At 37.0% G+C, this 18,116-nt stretch overlaps 2 protein-coding genes across 3 annotated transcripts in view; one reads left to right on the top strand and one right to left on the bottom strand.

The window, feature by feature from the left end:
• Asb3 (ankyrin repeat and SOCS box containing 3) overlaps positions 1-4,933 on the bottom strand; it is a 57,730-nt gene extending 52,797 nt beyond the window's left edge. The window contains exons 1-2 of the mRNA XM_032916598.1: positions 4,669-4,933; positions 1,011-1,219 (exon numbers count right to left, since the gene is read on the bottom strand). Coding sequence (XP_032772489.1) covers positions 1,011-1,219; positions 4,669-4,694 — 235 coding nt within the window. The 5' untranslated portion in view covers positions 4,695-4,933. The remainder of the gene's footprint in view (positions 1-1,010; positions 1,220-4,668) is intronic.
• Positions 4,934-5,363: 430 nt separating this feature from the next.
• Positions 5,364-12,879, top strand: Chac2 (ChaC glutathione specific gamma-glutamylcyclotransferase 2). Of its 2 annotated transcripts, XM_032916596.1 has the most exons (3): positions 5,366-5,595; positions 10,315-10,350; positions 11,837-12,879. In XM_032916596.1, exons 1-3 carry the CDS (start codon positions 5,461-5,463, stop codon positions 12,200-12,202), a joined length of 537 nt encoding a protein of 178 aa, XP_032772487.1. In that variant the 5' UTR covers positions 5,366-5,460; the 3' UTR covers positions 12,203-12,879. The 2 variants fall into 2 exon arrangements, with proteins under 2 accessions (XP_032772488.1, XP_032772487.1); XM_032916597.1 differs by lacking the exon at positions 10,315-10,350 and having other exon boundaries at positions 5,364-5,595.
• The last annotated feature ends 5,237 nt before the right edge of the window (positions 12,880-18,116 follow it).

Below are 18,116 nucleotides of genomic sequence, written 5' to 3'. Positions count from 1 at the left end.
ACTGCAAATATAAAGTCCAAGTAATTAAAAAAAATTCTCAAAAATAAGGATAATGAGAAGTGTGTTGTGTTGTTTTTTAAAGATTAGGGGCTGGATAGATGGCTCAGTGGATAAGAGAACTTGTTGCCCTTTAAGAGAGCCCGGGTTTAGTTCCCACTATCAAGACAATGGCTTATAACCCTCTCTCTGTGTCTCTAATTCCATGGGATACAACTTTCTCTTCTGACCACTGAGAGCGCCAGGCATGCACATGTGTATGCAAGCAAAGCACTGATATATATAAATAAAAATTTTAGTTTTCAAAAAGATTAATGCAAATAAAAATTAATGCCTGTTGTTTATTTCCTTTTCCAGGCCAAAAGAGGGAGAGGGAGAGAGAATCTATAGCCTGAGTAATTTCCAAATACAGTTAAAATGGCAGTCTACTCTTACATATCACCTAGCATAATTAATAAAAATAAACAAAGACGCTAGGTACAGTGGTGGATGCCTTTAATCCTAGCACTCAGGTGAAGCAGGCAAGCAAATCTCTGAGTTCCAGACTACCCAGAGCTACAGAGCTACAGTAAGACTCTGTCTCTAAATAAATAAGTAAATAAATAAATAAATAAATAAATAAATAAATAAATAAGCAAGCCAGTGAAATAGCTTAGTGGGTAAGGATGCTTGCTGCCGAGACTGATAAGCTAAATTTAATCCCCAGAACCTACATGATGAAAGGGGAGAACTGACTCCCTCCCTCTGAACTCCATAGGCATAGGATAGTATATGCATTCCTTGCGCACACAAATTAAAAGGTATGTAATAAATAAATATAGAATAAGTAAAGTATAAACACTTCCAGTATAAAGGGCAATATTGATAGATGTCTAGATGGAATACCATCTTAGCATCCTTAATAGGAGAGGGACTTATTTTAGGATTACAGAAAACAAATCACTTATTACCATCCTCCCATTTTCCTATTTTAGTTTACATATACAGCCTCCCATAGCTTGCATTTACTTTACCTGTATGAATTAACATCTGCAAACATTCTACAGCATTGTGATAAGCTGCTTCATGAATTGGCATCCATCCCCTGTTATCAGCAACATCCACACTTCGACCTTTTTTGAGCAATTTCCTTAAAATTTTAACATTGCCTTCTCTGGCAGCAAGTCCAACTGTAGAACATGTGTCTGAATAAGCCTCTGTAAAATCCATCTTTTTGATCAGTCTATAAAACAAGACAGGAAGACAGTGCTATAGTCAGTAAAATAACACTGAACTAGATATTAGACCACCACAGTAGACCTGTCTTGTATTTCTCACAAGAGAAAATTAGAGAAACTCTTATATCACACACAGCCTCTGATATAGTCCAACCCGTACATCTCTCACATCAGTTCCTAGCAATATTATTTAAAATATCAAGGGAGTTTTTACTGTTCTATCTTTCTCCCTCTGAAAATGTCTATCAGATCTTTCCAGCAGGCTACCTAATCACAGCACACTAAAGCACAGAGTCTACTGCTAAGAGCAGACCACCACTTGTAATCCCATCTTACTACTCTTTGTAGGAAACAGTTAAACCTCAAAATGTCTTTTAAAATAAAAAGGAAGGAGGGAATGGTGTTAGAGGAAAACAAGGATAAGTAGAGATATTTTCCTACTCTTGTTGGTCCTTTCCAGAAGGGGATAAAACACTCAGGAGCTCCATCTTTGAAAATGTCCAAGTGAATGAAACCAGCAAAACCAACAGATAGCAGCCTTCATACACAAGCATTACCACCTCACCTCCCTTCACAGCTCATTTCATGTTCTCCAGCAAGCAAAGCCCAACACAGAGCTCAGTATAAGATTGCAAACTAGTCACATATGTTGATCTGAGATTCAGGAGTCTTGGGGAATCCTGATGTCCCAAGGAGCAACCTTCTCAGTCCCATTCTCATCCCACTTTTTAGTTTTCCTAATGGCCCTTGGGGAAGGAGAGTTGTCAGAAAATGCAAGCATATCTAGTCCAATACTGATAAAAAAAAAAACAAAACAAACTTTCTAGAACCTATTCTAAGCAATTTATCAAAAAAGAAAAGGTTTAAGGAAAGACATTAAAAACAAGCATAAAATAGATTCAATTATAAATTTAAACTTTCATAAATTTAAACTTATTCATGGTCACCTTTAAAATAAAACTTAAACTGTAACTGCAGAAGTTCATTCTATAACAAGCAAATTTCTAATGTCAGCTATGAATAAGTTAATCTCATCAGGTCAAATGCTCCATTAGAATAAGTAAGAATATTTATTACTAAACAAACATAATTTTCAATTAGCAGTTAATTTTTAAACACCAGTTAAGTGATCAGCAATGAGGACTATAGAGTCACACAGATACTATGTCAAGTTGTTTGCAGCCTCATAGGAAGGATAAATATGTGATCCAACCCAGAAAATACACATTATAATAGGAAGTAAAACAGAATAAAAACCATATAAATTAAAATCTACTTCTACTTGATGAGGGATGTGAGTTGTTCCATACATAAGAGAACATTTCAAAATTACATAATAGGCAGACCTTGGATAGAAGGAAAATTATAAACAAAAAGGAGGTGAGTAAGCAAAGGGAAAGGCACAATGAGTAAGCAAAACAGCTCACTTTGGAAGAAGGATTAGATAAACAAACAGCAGTAGAAAAATAAGACTACAGAGGTAGCTTATGGCTAAACTGGAGGATATTGAAATGCTAACCTATGCTGAACCTTGCTAACTTCTTGCCAAAATAATTATATACATAAAAGAAAACAAATAACATACTGATAATGCATTAAGTGTGTTTGTTTAATAAAGGAAAATATATTTCTATTCTGAAAACACACACAAGGGTACAACTATGAAAATATTTAAAGAACACCATTTAGGTAAAAATATGTAGATATGATTCCCTTTCCAATGTACTGGCTTCTCTCTTTGTTACAAATAATGTTAGTGGATTCAGAACAATATATAATAACCTAAAAAAAAAAAAGAGGACTTAGTAATATCTCTGAGCTTTGTAAAAGAAAAACAAGTCCAGATAAAATATGCTGTAAGAACAGCAGCCTTCCTTTCAATCTCTAACACCAACTAGTCAACATAAGCTGTGTGTAAGATATCACCTTTTACAACACCTACCTATTCTCTAGTGACTCCAGAACAATTTTAAGATAATTAAGGAAATTTGGATATGATAGACATTTTATAATACAATTTTTAATAATTTTCTTATATTTTAAACGATATGTATAAGAGTATTTAGTAGTAAAAAGTTATAGCACATGCAACTTAATCCAAATGCATTAACTGTTGGTAAATAAATATTCAAGACAAGTTTACCAGAGAAAGTACATGAATAGTAGTTACACTTTTATAAGCTTTTCTGTATATCTGAATTTTTCCAAATGAGGAAGATATTTAAGAAAAATGACAACAAAGAGGTTAAGAAAAATAATTATGCCAGGCGTTGTGAAACCACAACTTAGAAAAACTATGGAAAGGAGTGCTTATTCTTAAGCTGAGCTTTTCTTTGTAGCAGCTTTTGTTGACTGCTTTTCAAGAAATACTCTCTGAACTTATGTGTATTAGCATTCTCCTCTACAATGCTAAAGATCAAAAACAGAAATCCTCACAAATGGACCCAACATTTCTAGTCTTATACCTCCAGAAAGAACCAGGATGGCTGAAGTGAGAAATAGCACTAATTCAACGGATGCTACAATTTCTTAGAATGTTTGACCTCTCAGAGAGATGCATGAAACAAGTTTCTCTCCAGAAAAATGCACATCCAAGCCAAATTTTCTAGTTTCAGTAGTTACCTCTACAGCTCTTTCAAAAGCCTGTATATAAATAAGTTCAGTGTTAGGAACCTTCCCCTAGAGTATGTATTTTAAAAATCTCAACAACTTACGCAGATTGTTTTGCTTCCTTACTATTTATATCACTATAGCAACATTTAGGACATTAGCTTGCTTTTCAGTGCGGTGCCAATCAAAGACAAAGAACAAAACCCCAACCCTCTGGTCTTTTGGGGAATGGGGAGTGTGTATATATCACTTAATTTTCAATTTTTGAGAAATTAAAATATACGATATATTATAATCTTTTTAAATAAATTATAACCTTAAGAGTACAAAGAACACAACCCAAAGGAATACTAAGAAAACATCTTTCCCAATAGTCACCAGTGATTCTACAGATTTTCCCACTAGTGTTTTTACCTAAAATTTAAGATGTCCTGCCATAGTTCTGCAAGATTCGAACTGCCTGATGGGGAGGCAATGAAAAAACTTAAAAGTTAAGAAGGAAATCCAGGAAAAACAATACATTTGAAACTAAATATAAGAATCCTCCTCAACCATCCAGTTAAGTGTTCAGTAAAGAATATGCATTATTCTCAAAGTTTTTCATTAAACAAAACAGCACCTATTCATCTGAGAAAAGGATTCTATATACAACATTGTAAAAACCATTGATGAAGTATATGTAATGGAAGAACGGAACTTCTCTTCGCCGAGCCACAGAGATTGAGAACTGTTCTTGGAAGTTTAAGTATGTGGTAGGTTTAAGTGGGGGAAATGGCCCAGGCGCCTATTTAGCATCAAAATAGACACTGGCTACCAAATTCTTCATGCATCTTTCAGTCCCTACCTGTTTCTGGACTCTCCTGCTGGCATACCCCAGCCCCTACTCCAAACTCTTTCAGCCCAAGGGCTGTACTACCCTTCTACCAGTGGCCCTTCCTTATATAATCTAACCAAATCCCCTTTGAACCTCTTGCTGTTGCACCTGGTTCCCCTCTCTTATCTTCTCTTTCCCTCTCTCTTCTCAGATGGTCTTGTCCACTGCGGACTCTTCCAGAGGTCTCTAACTGTATAAAAACCTCTCTCTTTCACCATACCTAGGCCCAGACATACCCCCCACCCCGCCGCCAATCCTGTAAGCAACTTCCATTAGAATCCAGTTGATTTTTCACAGACATAAAACTGTTGCAAAATTTCTCCTTCTATTTGAAAGGCAAAGGACAAAGTATTTGGTCATACAGATACTTCCGGGATCTGCTACTCTGGCTGCTGTTACATGTGGGCAGCTGGCCAATTTTCAAAACACAACAAAATACCTACGTGCTAACTGTGGTAACCATACGCGTGCCCTTTAAGACAGGCGTCCTGCCTTTTCTCCTCTTCCTAGTCTCACTAGGAAAAAAGGTGGGAGGGGTGCTGCTCCAACACGAGCGCCATAAATCTCTAAAGAATTGTGGGTAATGTAGTCCCCTGCCTCCCATTCCCTACTCCCACCCCTCCCGCACGGTAGAAGATCTGAAAACCCAGGGTGCTTTGCGCAGCACATCAGGCGTGGCCAGTGCACCTGGCACTGCCCTAGCAGCCGGTTACTCCCCTCCGCAGCAGTCTCGTTCTGAAGTCCGGGTGCCGGTCCAGCAAGATGTGGGTGTTTGGTTATGGGTCCCTCATTTGGAAGGTGGACTTCCCCTACCAGGACAAGCTGGTTGGTTACATCACAAACTACAGCCGGCGCTTCTGGCAAGGCAGCACCGACCACCGCGGGGTCCCCGGCAAGGTAAGGAGCCAGCACTGCATGCCCACCTACCCAGCTGAGAACTGGAAGAGGATAAAGCTCTCCTCAACTTCACTGGCCACTGGCCCTTACCTCTCTCCAGAACTGGGCATCTTTAGGCCGCTTCAGAAGCCAGTAATTAGTTTCTAAAGCAGAAAGCACAGACACACGATCTCGACCAAGACTGAAGTGGCCAGGACGGCACCCTTGTTTTAGCAACCTTTGCCGCCCCAGAAAATTAATAAAGTTGAGTTTTCATGTCACCACATGGTCAGTGTGTAAATTCGTTGTTATGTCTACATTTACCAGGTTTTTACTGGTCTGAATTTACATGTGCATGTAAATTTCCAATTTATGTTTCCAATGTTTTAGTTTTAAAATGCCTAAGAGCACAAAAGAACTAGTTCCTAAAGTCATTTCCAATTTTTATGCCAGTGGTGACTATTTTGATTGGGAGGTATAAGCAAAGTTATGTGAGGTTTGCAGTTCATTTTGAGTAATACAGTGAAAATCTCCATTACTTTAGTGGTTCCTTCTCCATAGTTCTCTTGAATTATTAATGTAAATACAAATCATTTGATCTGTTTTTCAGTCAGTCATATAAGGCATTCAGCTCACTAGGGGTTCAGAGTGTTAGAAGCAGCTCGCTATTTATCAAACCAGTTTTGCCTTGGCTGCAAAACAACTAATCTGAAATAAATAAATAAAACAAGTATGAAGTAACTAGTAACTTGTTTGGTTAACATCTAACCTTTGGAGTACTACATTTTGAATGCTTATGTGTTCTCTAAAATACTCTTAAAATTAGCCTAGTCTGCTGATACAACTTTGTAATTATAAAGAATATCGCAAGTTCAATACCTGCCTGGACATCAAACTTAGAAATTAAAAAGGAGCTGGGGCTATAGCTTAGTAGTTCTTGCCTACCACATGTAAGACTCTGAGTTCAATTCCCAGCACCATTTTAAAAAATACTCTAAAGCATAATATTCTGAAATGCTGAAAGCCAGATATCAGAAAAGATTTTAGAAGGGAAAGATCATAGTTCTGAAGTAGTTTATACTTGCTCAAAAGACACAAGCTTTAAATCAGGAAAAAGCATCTGAGTTAGAACCATTCTAACTACAGTTTGTCAATTAAGCATTAAGGTACTGGAACCCAGACGGAGGGCAAATGTTATTTACACCAACAGAAACATCATAACCAAAGAATTACCAAGACTATTATAAAACAATATTTAAGACATTAAAGAATTAAAGCAAATAAAATGCCTTGTAGGTATCGGTTTTGAGATATATCTGAGTTTTCATTTTAATGACCAAACATTAAGCGGGCAGTTATGTAGTTATGACTGCATATTTTGCTACCTAGGCTCAATCAAAGGGTATGTTTCTTACATAGCACATTAAGATATGTGTACTGTCAAGCAGACTGCTGGGAAGAAATTGTCTAATCAATTCAATATTTCAAAAGTCCACAGTTTGTTTTCAGGTTTTGTTGTTGTCGTTGGTGGTGGTGGTGGTGGTGATAGTGTTGTTTATGTGTGTATCACTTTTAAAAAATAGGGCCAGAGACCCCAGCATAATGAATGGTACATGCCTTTAATGCCAGCAGAGATCTATAACATATAAAAGCCAATGTTTCTTTGTGCTTCAACTTACTAAGACTTAAGAAAGGGAGTTGTATTGGCTAATAGTTTTACATCTTTCATTTCAAAACAACAACAGAATCCATCCTAGAAAATTAAAGGAACTATTTAGCACTAAATATATTCCAAATATAGTATTCTATTAAAGAACTAGAAAAAAACATCCTAACTTGACTTCACATTTTGATATTCATTTGTCTAAATGTTAACTATCTGGACAAAAATACAGAAGACTATTCCAGAACTATTCAGCCACTTAGAATGACTCAGTTCTTAGGATATAAACTGTATTTTTACAAAAGTATGCACCCAATAAGTTAGTTGTAAGAAAATCAGCTATACAGATGGAAGGCTTGTTTCATATACTATAGTAGAGAAAATAGTTTGTTTTAATTTCTTCATTAGATTTTAACTTCTTCCTAGGTTTCTGTTTATTTGTTTTTAGAGACAGAGTCTCACTATGTATTCCTGGCTGGCATGGAAGTCATTGTGTAGACCAAGCTAACCTCAAACTCAGAGATCCAACTTTCTCTGCCTCCCAAAATGCAGGGTTTAAAGGCCTGTGCCACCATACCTATCTTCTAAATTTATTTAAGTATAAATCTGTATAATAAAAATGATTGTTTCTCAACAAAACAAAGATTTGACTTAAGGGAATTTTTCTCCAAAATTATAACAAAAAAAAAAAAAAAAAAAAAAAAAAAAAAAAAAAAAAAAAAAAAAAAAAGGAAGCTTGTTTTATTTTGTTTTCTTTGCTATAGAATCTTGTATAGCCCAAGCTGGTTTGAAACTTGCTGTATTGCAAACATGACCATGAATTCCTGATTCTCCTCTCTCCACCTCCCAAGTACTCTAGAGTACAAATGTATATCATCACACCTAGCAAAAAAATCATTTTAATTTGAAAAAAATCAGGAATACTTGCTAAATCCTTAACTTTTCTAGATTAAAAGCATTTCTCATTGTCCAATAAAAACACCAATCATGACTTATTAATAAAAAAACTTCTAATCCTACTCAGTTTGAACGACCTCTTCTTAGCCACAGATGCACACTTGTAATCACTGAATTCAGGAGGCTGAGGCAAGAGGATTGCCACTTTGTGGCCAGCCTTGGCTATACTGCAAGACACTGTCTTATCTCAAAAATGAAGATGGGAAAGAAAGGGACAACTTGTAGCTCAGTTAATGTTAACCCTACTACCACATGAACTGGGGTGTGAGGAAACCTCACTCCTACATTCAAGAGATCGAGGTGGTATATCAGAAGTTAGTTCTAGATTATTCTCAGCTACACTGTGAATAGCTGGCAAGCCTGGGCTACACATGACCCTATCTTAAAAAAAAAAATAAAATAAAATAAGAAAAGAACCTTTTCTTCAGTTTCATTGTTTCCTTATTTAAAAAAAAATAGAAACATATACTGTTTCTGAATATAAATGTTCAAAGGTGTGGCAGTAAGAGTTATATAAATAAGACTTTTAAGTAAGTCAATATACCTTAATGAGAAAAGTGGGAAGGAATGTTTCCTAGTTTAGCAAAGCACCTTTAGTTTTATTCTATAAACAACCCTGAAAGATTTAAAGCCAGAAAGCTATTCTTGACTAGAAGGAATTAAAATCAGAAGCAGGCAGAGAAATGTCTAAGGAGATAACCAAATAATAGAAAAGAACCAAATTGGGGTAAAGTGATGGCTTTGGGTCTCATACTGTTCTTGCACAGCACCCAAGTTCAGTTCTCAGCGTCTAACAATGGACAGCAAGAACACAATCTAACTCCAGCTCCCAGGGGGATCTGCTGCCCTCTTCTGGCCTCACATGCACATGCCCCCACACAGACACAGTTTTTCAAATATTTACTTATCTATGGGGGGTAGGGGTATACATACATATAATTTTAAAAGACAAAACTATCAAGAACTGGATCAGCTGGGCAGAAGGGGAAATGAACTGAAATACAAAATGTGTCACTCTCACTGAAGGTATTTCTTCCTCCTTCTATTGTAATCACTCTGCATTTTACCAATCTGATATTCCCAAAATACTTCTATCAATCACCTGCTACCCAAGTGCTACAGGTTTTAATTTCTAATTTTTCTCACATTTTAGTGGTTTCTTGTTTCCATTGTTCCACTAACTTCAAGTCTGCCTTTGTTTGTTTTTCAAGCCCAAGGTCCAAGATAGGCAAGTTATTTACTTCTACTACTAACTGCACCTCCATTTCCTCAACTCTGCCCTCTCACTTTACAAATCTGACTCTATGCAATCTCCAGTCATCTTTTTGAATTGTCTCTCTTACATAGGGGAACCCTCTGCTACAAACACCAGTCCCAGGAACCTGAGACAGAAAGCTCACCAGAAATTCAAGGCAAGCCTGTGTTTCATAGTGAGTTTTAGGCCAGCCCAGGCTACACACCGAAGACTATCTGAAAGAACAAGTGATTAATCAATAAAAATGTAATTAATTAAAATGCATTTGTCCTGCCAGGTAGTCTGTCTTGTATAAGAACAGTGAACAGTTTAAGAAGCAAAAAAAAAAAAAAACAAAAAAACAAAAAAACCCCCAGAAAAACAAAATGTTTTTTTCTAAGCTAGGCTTGGTGGGCATGCCTATAATGCTAGCACTTCAGAGGGAAAAGCAGGATAGATACAATGGTCAATCTGTGTTAGCCTCTAAATAAGTCAATGTAACATTTATTTATGAGGGTTTAAAAACAGCCACCTTGAAGCACCCTGTGGCATAAATACAAAAATAAAGGTACCTCATAGCTACAGGTAAAAATCATTCATCCATTCACACCTAAGACCTAAGTATAGCCTAGTAGAGGTTCTGAAAACACGAACCCAAGAGTTTGACTAAGCCAGCTGGCATGCTATTGTAAATAACTATTATCAGGCTCAAACCTACAGAATCAGATCTGTTAGAGGTGTGGCTTAGCAATGCTTTAACCCACTCCCTAAGTAAAATGCTTCTTAGATGTAGTAGGGTTTTACTGTATGACAAGTTGCTAATGTTTAGTGATTTAATGAACTTTAATTCAGAAAAAAATACTTTTTTCTACCTTTTTCAAAACAGCCTGGAAGAGTTGTGACCCTTGTTGAAGATCCTGGGGTATGATATTTTTTTTTTTTACATAGTTCTAATTAAATAAAATGTTAGCTCTGTGTTTTAATAATCAGTGAAATTTTATTAGTCATCACAGAAAATTTGAATTAAACTAAGTCGAGAACTCTTTCTGTATTGGTTTTTGAGGTTTGTTTGTTTACTTAATTATTTATTTTATGTATATAATATCTAAATCAGTTTCCCCTCCCTCATATTTCCTCCCATATCCTCTTTCCTCCAATCTATCTCTCCTCCATTACCCTTCAGAAAAGGACAGGCATCCCAAGGATCTCAACCAAACAGGGCATATCAGGTTGCAGTAAGACTCACAGGGCAATCCAGTAGGAGAAAAAGGGTCCCAAAGGCAGGCAAAAGAGTCAGATACAGCCCTGCTGGCACTGTTAAGAGTAGTACAAGAAGATCAAGCTACTCTATAACAGATAAAACATGAGTTTGACCTAGGTTTTGGGGTTTGTGTAGTTGTTCGGGTTCGGTGGTTTGGGGGTGGACAGGGGTTCTTTGTGTAGTCCTGACTGTCTTAGATTAAAGGCATGCACCATCACCACCCACTGCCCAGCTTCTTTTCTGTACCAATGGGAAAGTTAACACTCAGAACTCAAAAAGCAACCAAGTACAACTAAATTATATGTAATCTCCTTTTTACGATGGAGAATTTTATGATCCTCTTTAATTGTAATGGGAACAGGCACCGTACAGCCAGATTATGACTAAGAATCAAATAGAATCCTTCAAGCACTCTTGAAACTTGCCTGGAATCAGTTATTTTTCAGTTAAAAAAAAAATTTCTAACTGATTTTATAAACAGCACTTGTGATTTTGAAATGAGTTTGAAGCACTCAAAACTTCATGGACAGTAGTACCCAGTTTCTTTAAAGTTGGGGGAAAAATTATACAAAACAAAAATCAAGCAGCACCAATACTACCACCTGCCTATAATCAGCAAGCTAAGGCAGAAGAATGAAAGGCTAAAGGCCAGCCTTATTCAAAAATGCTAGAAGTTATCTAAAAATTAAAAAAAAAAAAGAATCAGGAAACCATTGGTACCATTAATTATATAGTCTTGGTTACAAAATGATTCTAAGAGTTTATAGTGGGAAAGCCATCTAAAAGTACTTTATTCTCAAACCAATGACTGTAACTCCTAGTGAGCAAATGGCTTCCACAGAGTTTAATGATCAGTGAACATTTGATAATAATTTAGAAATAAGATCTACTATAAACTTTTGATGGAAGGGACTTGCTGTGCTTGCTTCAATTATTTATTAAAAATGAAGCATTTTATTTACTTTCTAAAACCAGCATTTTAAATGCTGTTTTTCTTAATTGTTTACAATCTACCCCTTTGAGACATGTGGAAACAAAACTTCATTGACTTCTAAGATTACAAGATATCTTAGGTCACAAAATTATCTTCACATATTATGATAGCCTTACAAATACAAAACAGTATATTCTTTTCATTTTTCAACAGGGCAGTGTATGGGGTGTTGCTTACAAACTACCAGTCGGGAAAGAAGAGGAAGTAAAAACATACCTTGACTTCAGAGAGAAAGGAGGCTACAGAACTACAACAGTCATTTTTTATCCAAAAGATTCCACAACAAAACCATTCAGTGTTTTGCTCTACATTGGAACATGTGACAATCCTAACTATCTTGGACCCGCACCTCTGGAAGACATTGCTGAACAAATTTTTAATGCAGCTGGTCCAAGTGGAAGAAATACAGAATATCTTTTTGAACTTGCAGATTCTATTAGGAAACTTGTGCCAGAAGATGCAGACGAGCATCTCTTCTCTTTGGAAAAATTAGTAAAGGAACGCTTAGAAGGAAAATAGAACCTGATTTGCACACACAGTCACCAACTCCCCCAAAAGAGGCAAGAGTTCTAGTCTTCAGAGAATAACATCAGTACAGAACAGCAGTATGTTTTAGACATTCTTACTTGAAGATATTACTATTTAATATTGTAACTGAACTATCACCTAAATTTACAATTTATTTGCAAGTGTCCTAAAACATATTTAAAAGATTTTTATAAAGGAAAAAAAAAGTATTCATGTTGTACAAGTGATTTCCTAATTATATGACATTTCAACATTTGTTCATTACAAATATAGGTCTTAACTTCCTGTTTCTATTAGAAACATGGTTACCATGGTTTGTTGTATATAAGTTTAAAATAATGTTATTAGAAATATATAGTAAGAAGTAAGGTTCCAGCACTGATTGTTAATTTCCTCGTTACTTGGAGTTAAATGAAGATCAGATTTAGACCAAAAGAAATTGGATTTTTTTTTTTAATATAAATTGTTCCTTTGGAATTATAATGTGCTTTCTTCTCCTTTGGGGTAAAAAGGTATTTTATTACAAAGAAAAACTCTACATAGCTATACATATATCAATCCACTAATGATAATGATATTTACTTTGTATTTATCTCATAATGAAACTTTAAAATAAAAGATAGGTTTTTCTGGTGGAAACATAATAAAAACAGATTTTATAATTATAATTTCTCTAAGTAGTATCATTTCCTGATTATATCCTATATTTTTTTCTTATTAATATCTTGTCACATAAATAGGAGCATCAACTATGTGGCTACATAATCGGGAAGCTAATTCTTAAATTATTAATTTCATAAAGTTAGTCATGATTTTTTTCTTTTTTTTAAATTGGTTATTTACTTTACATCCCCATGTAAAAGGGAAGTTGCAGCTTCCTTTCTCTCTCCTCCCAGTCCTTCCCTCTCACCTCACTTCCCCCTACTCCTCAGAAAAAGGAAGGGCCTCCCATGGATATCACCTGGCCTTGGCATATCAAGTGTAGTAAGACGAGGCACATCTTCTTTTGTGGATAGACCAGGCAGCCTAATTAGGGGAGGGGGATTCAAAGCCATGCAGTGTAGTCAAAGAGCCCCTGCTCCCACTTTTGGAGTCCCATATGAAGAACCAGTTGCACAACTATTACCTGTGTGCAGAGGGCCTAGGTCAGTCCCCCACATGTTCTCTGGTTGGGCCCCTATTGTGCCCAGGTTGTCCTGTGGTGTCTGTGACACTTCTTGCTCCTTCAATCCTTCCTCTCCTTCTCCCACAGGATTCCCCAAGCTCCACTTAATGTTTGGCTGTGACTCTCTGCATCAATTTCAACCAGTTGCTGGGTAAAATCTTTCTGATGACATTTCATTTATGCTAGGCTCGGGTCAGGAGTGGGTTCTCTCTCATGACATGGGTCTCAAGCTGACAGACATTAGTTGGCCATTCCCTCAAATTCTGCTCCATATTTTACCCCTGGATATCTTGTTGGCAGGAAAAATTGAGGGTCTGAGGTTTTGTGGCTGGGTTGGTGTTCTAGTCTTTCCATTAGAGCCTTGCCTGGTTACAAGAGATGGCCAGTTCAAGACCCATATCCCCCATTGCTAAGAGTCACCCTCATAGATTCCTGAGAGTTTCCATTGTCCTATCTCATAAGAGATGCCTCCTTCCCAATCCATTCTCTCTCCCAGGACTTTCTCCCTCTGAGCTCTCTCAAACTTGTCCCTCCTATTCCCATTCCCCATCTCCTTTCCCACCTAGTCCCATATTTCCTCTTCTCAGTGAGATTCAAGCATACCCCCTTAGCCCCTCCTTGTTACTTAGCTTCTTTGGGTCTGTGGTTTGTAGCATAGCTATCCTTTTTTTTTATTATTATTATCTTGAGTATTTCTTATATACATTTTGTTATTCCCTTTCCCGGTTTCCGGGGCAAACATCCCCCCCCCTCCCCTTCCTTTATGGGTGTTCCTCCCAACCTCCCCCCATTGTTTCCCAACAGTCTAGTTCACTAGGGGTTCAGTCTTAGCAGGACCAGGGCTTCCTTCCACTGGTGCTCCAGGATATTCATTATAGCTATCCTATTATCTGCTTGTGAGTACATACCATGTTTGTCTTTCTGGGTCTGGGTTATCTCACTCAGGATGATATTTTCTAGATTGATCCATTTGCCTGCAAATTTTATGATGTCATTGTTTTTAATGGTTGAGTCATACTCCATTGTGTAAATGTGCCACATTTTCATCCATTCTTAGTTGAAGGACATCTAGGTTTGTTTCCAGTTTCTGGCTAATATGAATAAAGCTGTTTTGAATATAGTTAAGCAAGTGTCTTTGTAGGATGGTGGGACTTCTTTTAGGTATATGTCCAGAAATGGTATATGAAGTGGAAACTTAAGGGTTCTTTGGAAAGTTGGTTGGGTGGTGTTTTGCCGGGGCAAACACATGAAGAAACATTACATTTACGTGGACAAAGGTGTGAAAGGCTAAAGCAAATTGTGAAGGAACGTTGCACTGAAGCAGACACAGTAGAGAGATGTTCTGCTAAAGCAAGCACGTGAAAAGAAAACGTGATGAAGGATTGTTTACTAACAACATGCATGTACTGGTTCACCTTACATTGCATAGTTGAGCTGCATTTGTTGGAACTCCATAGAGAGAAACGTACCGTACCCCCCCCCACCCCCGCCAAATTCTGGTGGTATACCACAGTTTCTTGCAGTTTCCACAGACTCAGGCTGATTGAATGCACATGCTGAGACAAGACCCATGCTGAGGCAAGGTACGTGGAGGACATGTGATGTTTGGAGGGTATAAATAGGACTTCATGGAGTAACAGAGACAGAGCTTGGCCTTGCGGGTACAGTTAGCTATGCAATGCTTGTGGGTCCTGCATCTTTGCTGATCTTCGCTTCCCTGAAAGAGGCGCAGCCTTATGTCAACTCCTGACCCCTCCTGCTGTCTTGGCTAAGTTGTGCCACCACTGGCTGCTGATTCCTGTTTGCTCCCCCGACTCTGCAAACACAGGACTGCTAATATTTCTGTGAAGTGTTTGTGAGTGGATTGAGCCTGCTGCTGACTGCTAACCTGTGAACTGAACTGCTGATTTCCAGGCAACACATATGGGAGCTGCTCCAAATAACCTTTCTAAGCAAGTCCACTTCCCTATATTCCTTCTTTTCCACTTCCTTTGGTGGGTGGTGGGCTACAAGGGAGATTAAAGCATTAAGACCCATCATTAAAAATAAGGTTTGAAACATTAAAGTGACAGGTATAGCTGAGTCTTGAGGTAATTCCATTCTCAGTTTTCTGAGAAACCACCAAATTGATTTCCAAAGTTGTACAAGTTTGCACTCCTACCAGCACTGGAGAAGTGTTCCCCATGCTCCACATCCTCACAAGCAGGTGTTGAGTTTTTGAGGCTTGAATTTTTGATCTTAGACATTCTGATGGTTGTAAGATAGAATCTTAGAGTCACTTTGATTTCCATTTCCCTGATTGCTAAGGATGTTATACCTTTAAATTGTCCTCAGCCATTAGAGATTCCTCTGTTGAAAATTTTGTTAAGATCTGTACCCTGTTTTTAATTGGGTTATTCGGTTTCTTGATGTCTAGTTTCCTTGAGTTCTTTATATATTTTTGGAAGTCAGATCTGTCAGGTATGGAGTTAGTGAAAATAATTTCCCATTTGTAGGCTGCTATATTGTCCTTTTGGCAGTGTCCTTTGACATACAGAAGCTTTTCAGTTCCATGAGGCCTCATTTATTAATTGTTACTCTAAGAGCCTGAGATGTTGGTGTTCTGTTCAGAAAGTTGTCTCCTGTGCCAATGAATTCAAAGCTATCCCCTACTTTCTGTTCTTGCAGGTTTAGTGTATATGGTTTTATGTTGAGGTCTTTGATCCATTTGAATTTGAGTTTTGTTCAAGGTGGTAGATATGGATCTATTTACCTTCTTCCACATGCAGACATCCAGTTGGACCAGCACCATTTGTTAAATATGCTTTCTTTTTTTCCATGGTAGAGTTTTGGCTTCTTTGCCAAAAATCAAGTGTCCATTAAGTGTGTGGATTTCCTTCTGGTTCTTCCATTCAATTCCACTGATAAAACCTGTCTATTTTTATTCTAATACCATGGGGTTCTTATTTCTATTGCTCCTTAGTACGGTTTGAAATTGGGAATGGTGATACCTCCAGAAGTTCTTTTATTGTACAGGATTGTTTTAGTTATCCTGGGTTTAGTCTCCTATTGTTCATGTGTGACTTAATCTTAGTAATGTTTCTTTTACAAATGTGGATACCCTTTCATTTAGGGTACAGATATTCTGAATTTGAGTCATCAGTATTGGTGGATTTTTCCTTTGATTAGTATGAAGTGTATCCTCCATCTCTTTTAATTAATTTTGGTTGAACGTATATTTTATTAGATTTTAGAGTGGCTACTCCAGCTTGCTCCTTGGGACCTTTTTCTTGAAAAAACTTTCTCCTGCCCTCTGCTCTGAGGTAATGTTTATGTTGGATGTTGAGTTATGTTTCTTGTATGCACCAGTATGGTGGATCCTGTTTTCTCATCCATTTTGATAGTCTGTGTCTCTTTATTGGGGAATTGAGTCCATTGATGTTGAGCAATATTAAAGTCTTGATTGTTAATTACTGTTATTTTGAGGTAGGTGGTGATAGTGTGAGATGGGGGGAGGTACATGCAGGTATGTGCACACTTCCCTTCTTTTGGTTTTGTTGGTGTGAAATTATTTATGTCCGGTAAGGATTTTTGGGAGGTTGTAATTAACCTCCTCGGGTTAGAGTTTCCTTCCAGTATCTTCTGTAGGGCTGGATTTATAGATAGATATTGTTTAAATTTGGTTTTGTCATGGAATAACTTGTTTTCTCTATCTACAGTGACTGAAAGTATATACCTAGGTATAGTAGTATGGGCTGACATCTATGGTCTCTTAGAGACCATAAAATATCTAGATGTCCAGGCCCTTTGAACTTTCAACTCTGTTGAAAAGTTGAGTATAATTCTAATAGATGTGCTATTATATGTTACTTGGCCTGTTTCCCTTGCAGCTTTTAATATCCTTTCTTTGTTCTGTGCATTTAGTATTTTGATTACTATATGACAGGAGGATTTCCCTTTTTGGTCCAATCTATTTGGTGTTCTGTAAACTTCTTGTACATTTATGGCCATCTCTTTAGGTTAGGGAAGTTTTCTTCCAAAAAGCTTCTATCTACCCTTTTATTGCTAAATGAATTAAACCTTACTTCTCTTTAGTAAGGACATGTGTGCCTTAATGTTAAGAAAAGACCTGTTCTGTCCCATGGCTGGGAGAAGCCTGCCTGCTCTTTCTTCCTGCTCTCTCTGCAGCTTCTTCTTTGTCCCTCTTTCTCTCTGTATTTCTGTTGTATTGCTCTTAACGACTAAGTTCCCTTTTAATTTTTTAAGTTAGTCTACTCTGTTGTCCTTCCTCCTAATCTTGCTCTCTACTCTGGCTCTGATGTAACAATAATGTCATGCAATGTAATCATCCTTTGTTTGTTTTTCTACCTTTCTTGGGGGAGTAGATCACATGTTTTTTTCAAGTATCTTTTTTTTTTTTTTTACAAAAGTTCACTAAAAGTTCAAACATAAATTCAAATCATAAATTGAATAAGAGGTTTACAACAGAGATGTTTACACATGTTTTCAATTAAGAGTAATTAATTATCTGGCTAAACATTAATTTTCTGTCACTAGCTCTACATAAGTTTTGTGACTAAGTTATCGAAGTTTTGTACAGATAAGTCCAGTCAATATTTTATCTTCTGTCCTTGCATCTATAGTAAACCATTAGTCCCTGTTTATGACCTTTGGTTAATCGTTTTATTACCTCTTGAGATATGTTCTAAATTCTATCTCAGAAGCAATTAACTCATGACAGTTGAAGACTAGCAGAGTTCA

Source organism: Rattus rattus, chromosome 11, assembly GCF_011064425.1.
Source record: "Rattus rattus isolate New Zealand chromosome 11, Rrattus_CSIRO_v1, whole genome shotgun sequence".
Taxonomy (NCBI): domain Eukaryota; kingdom Metazoa; phylum Chordata; class Mammalia; order Rodentia; family Muridae; genus Rattus; species Rattus rattus.
The sequence above is the reverse complement of the archived record's forward strand: the minus strand, read 5'-3'. Positions and strand labels throughout refer to the sequence as shown.

Bases quoted from the DNA above. Each gene is read 5' to 3' on its own strand.
- Chac2 (XM_032916596.1), top strand. From the start codon at position 5,461: ATGTGGGTGTTTGGTTATGGGTCCCTCATTTGGAAGGTGGACTTCCCC. The intron at 5,596-10,314 runs GTAAGGAGCCAG...TTTTCAAAACAG, and splicing joins ACCGCGGGGTCCCCGGCAAG to CCTGGAAGAGTTGTGACCCT. The intron at 10,351-11,836 runs GTATGATATTTT...ATTTTTCAACAG, and splicing joins CCCTTGTTGAAGATCCTGGG to GGCAGTGTATGGGGTGTTGC.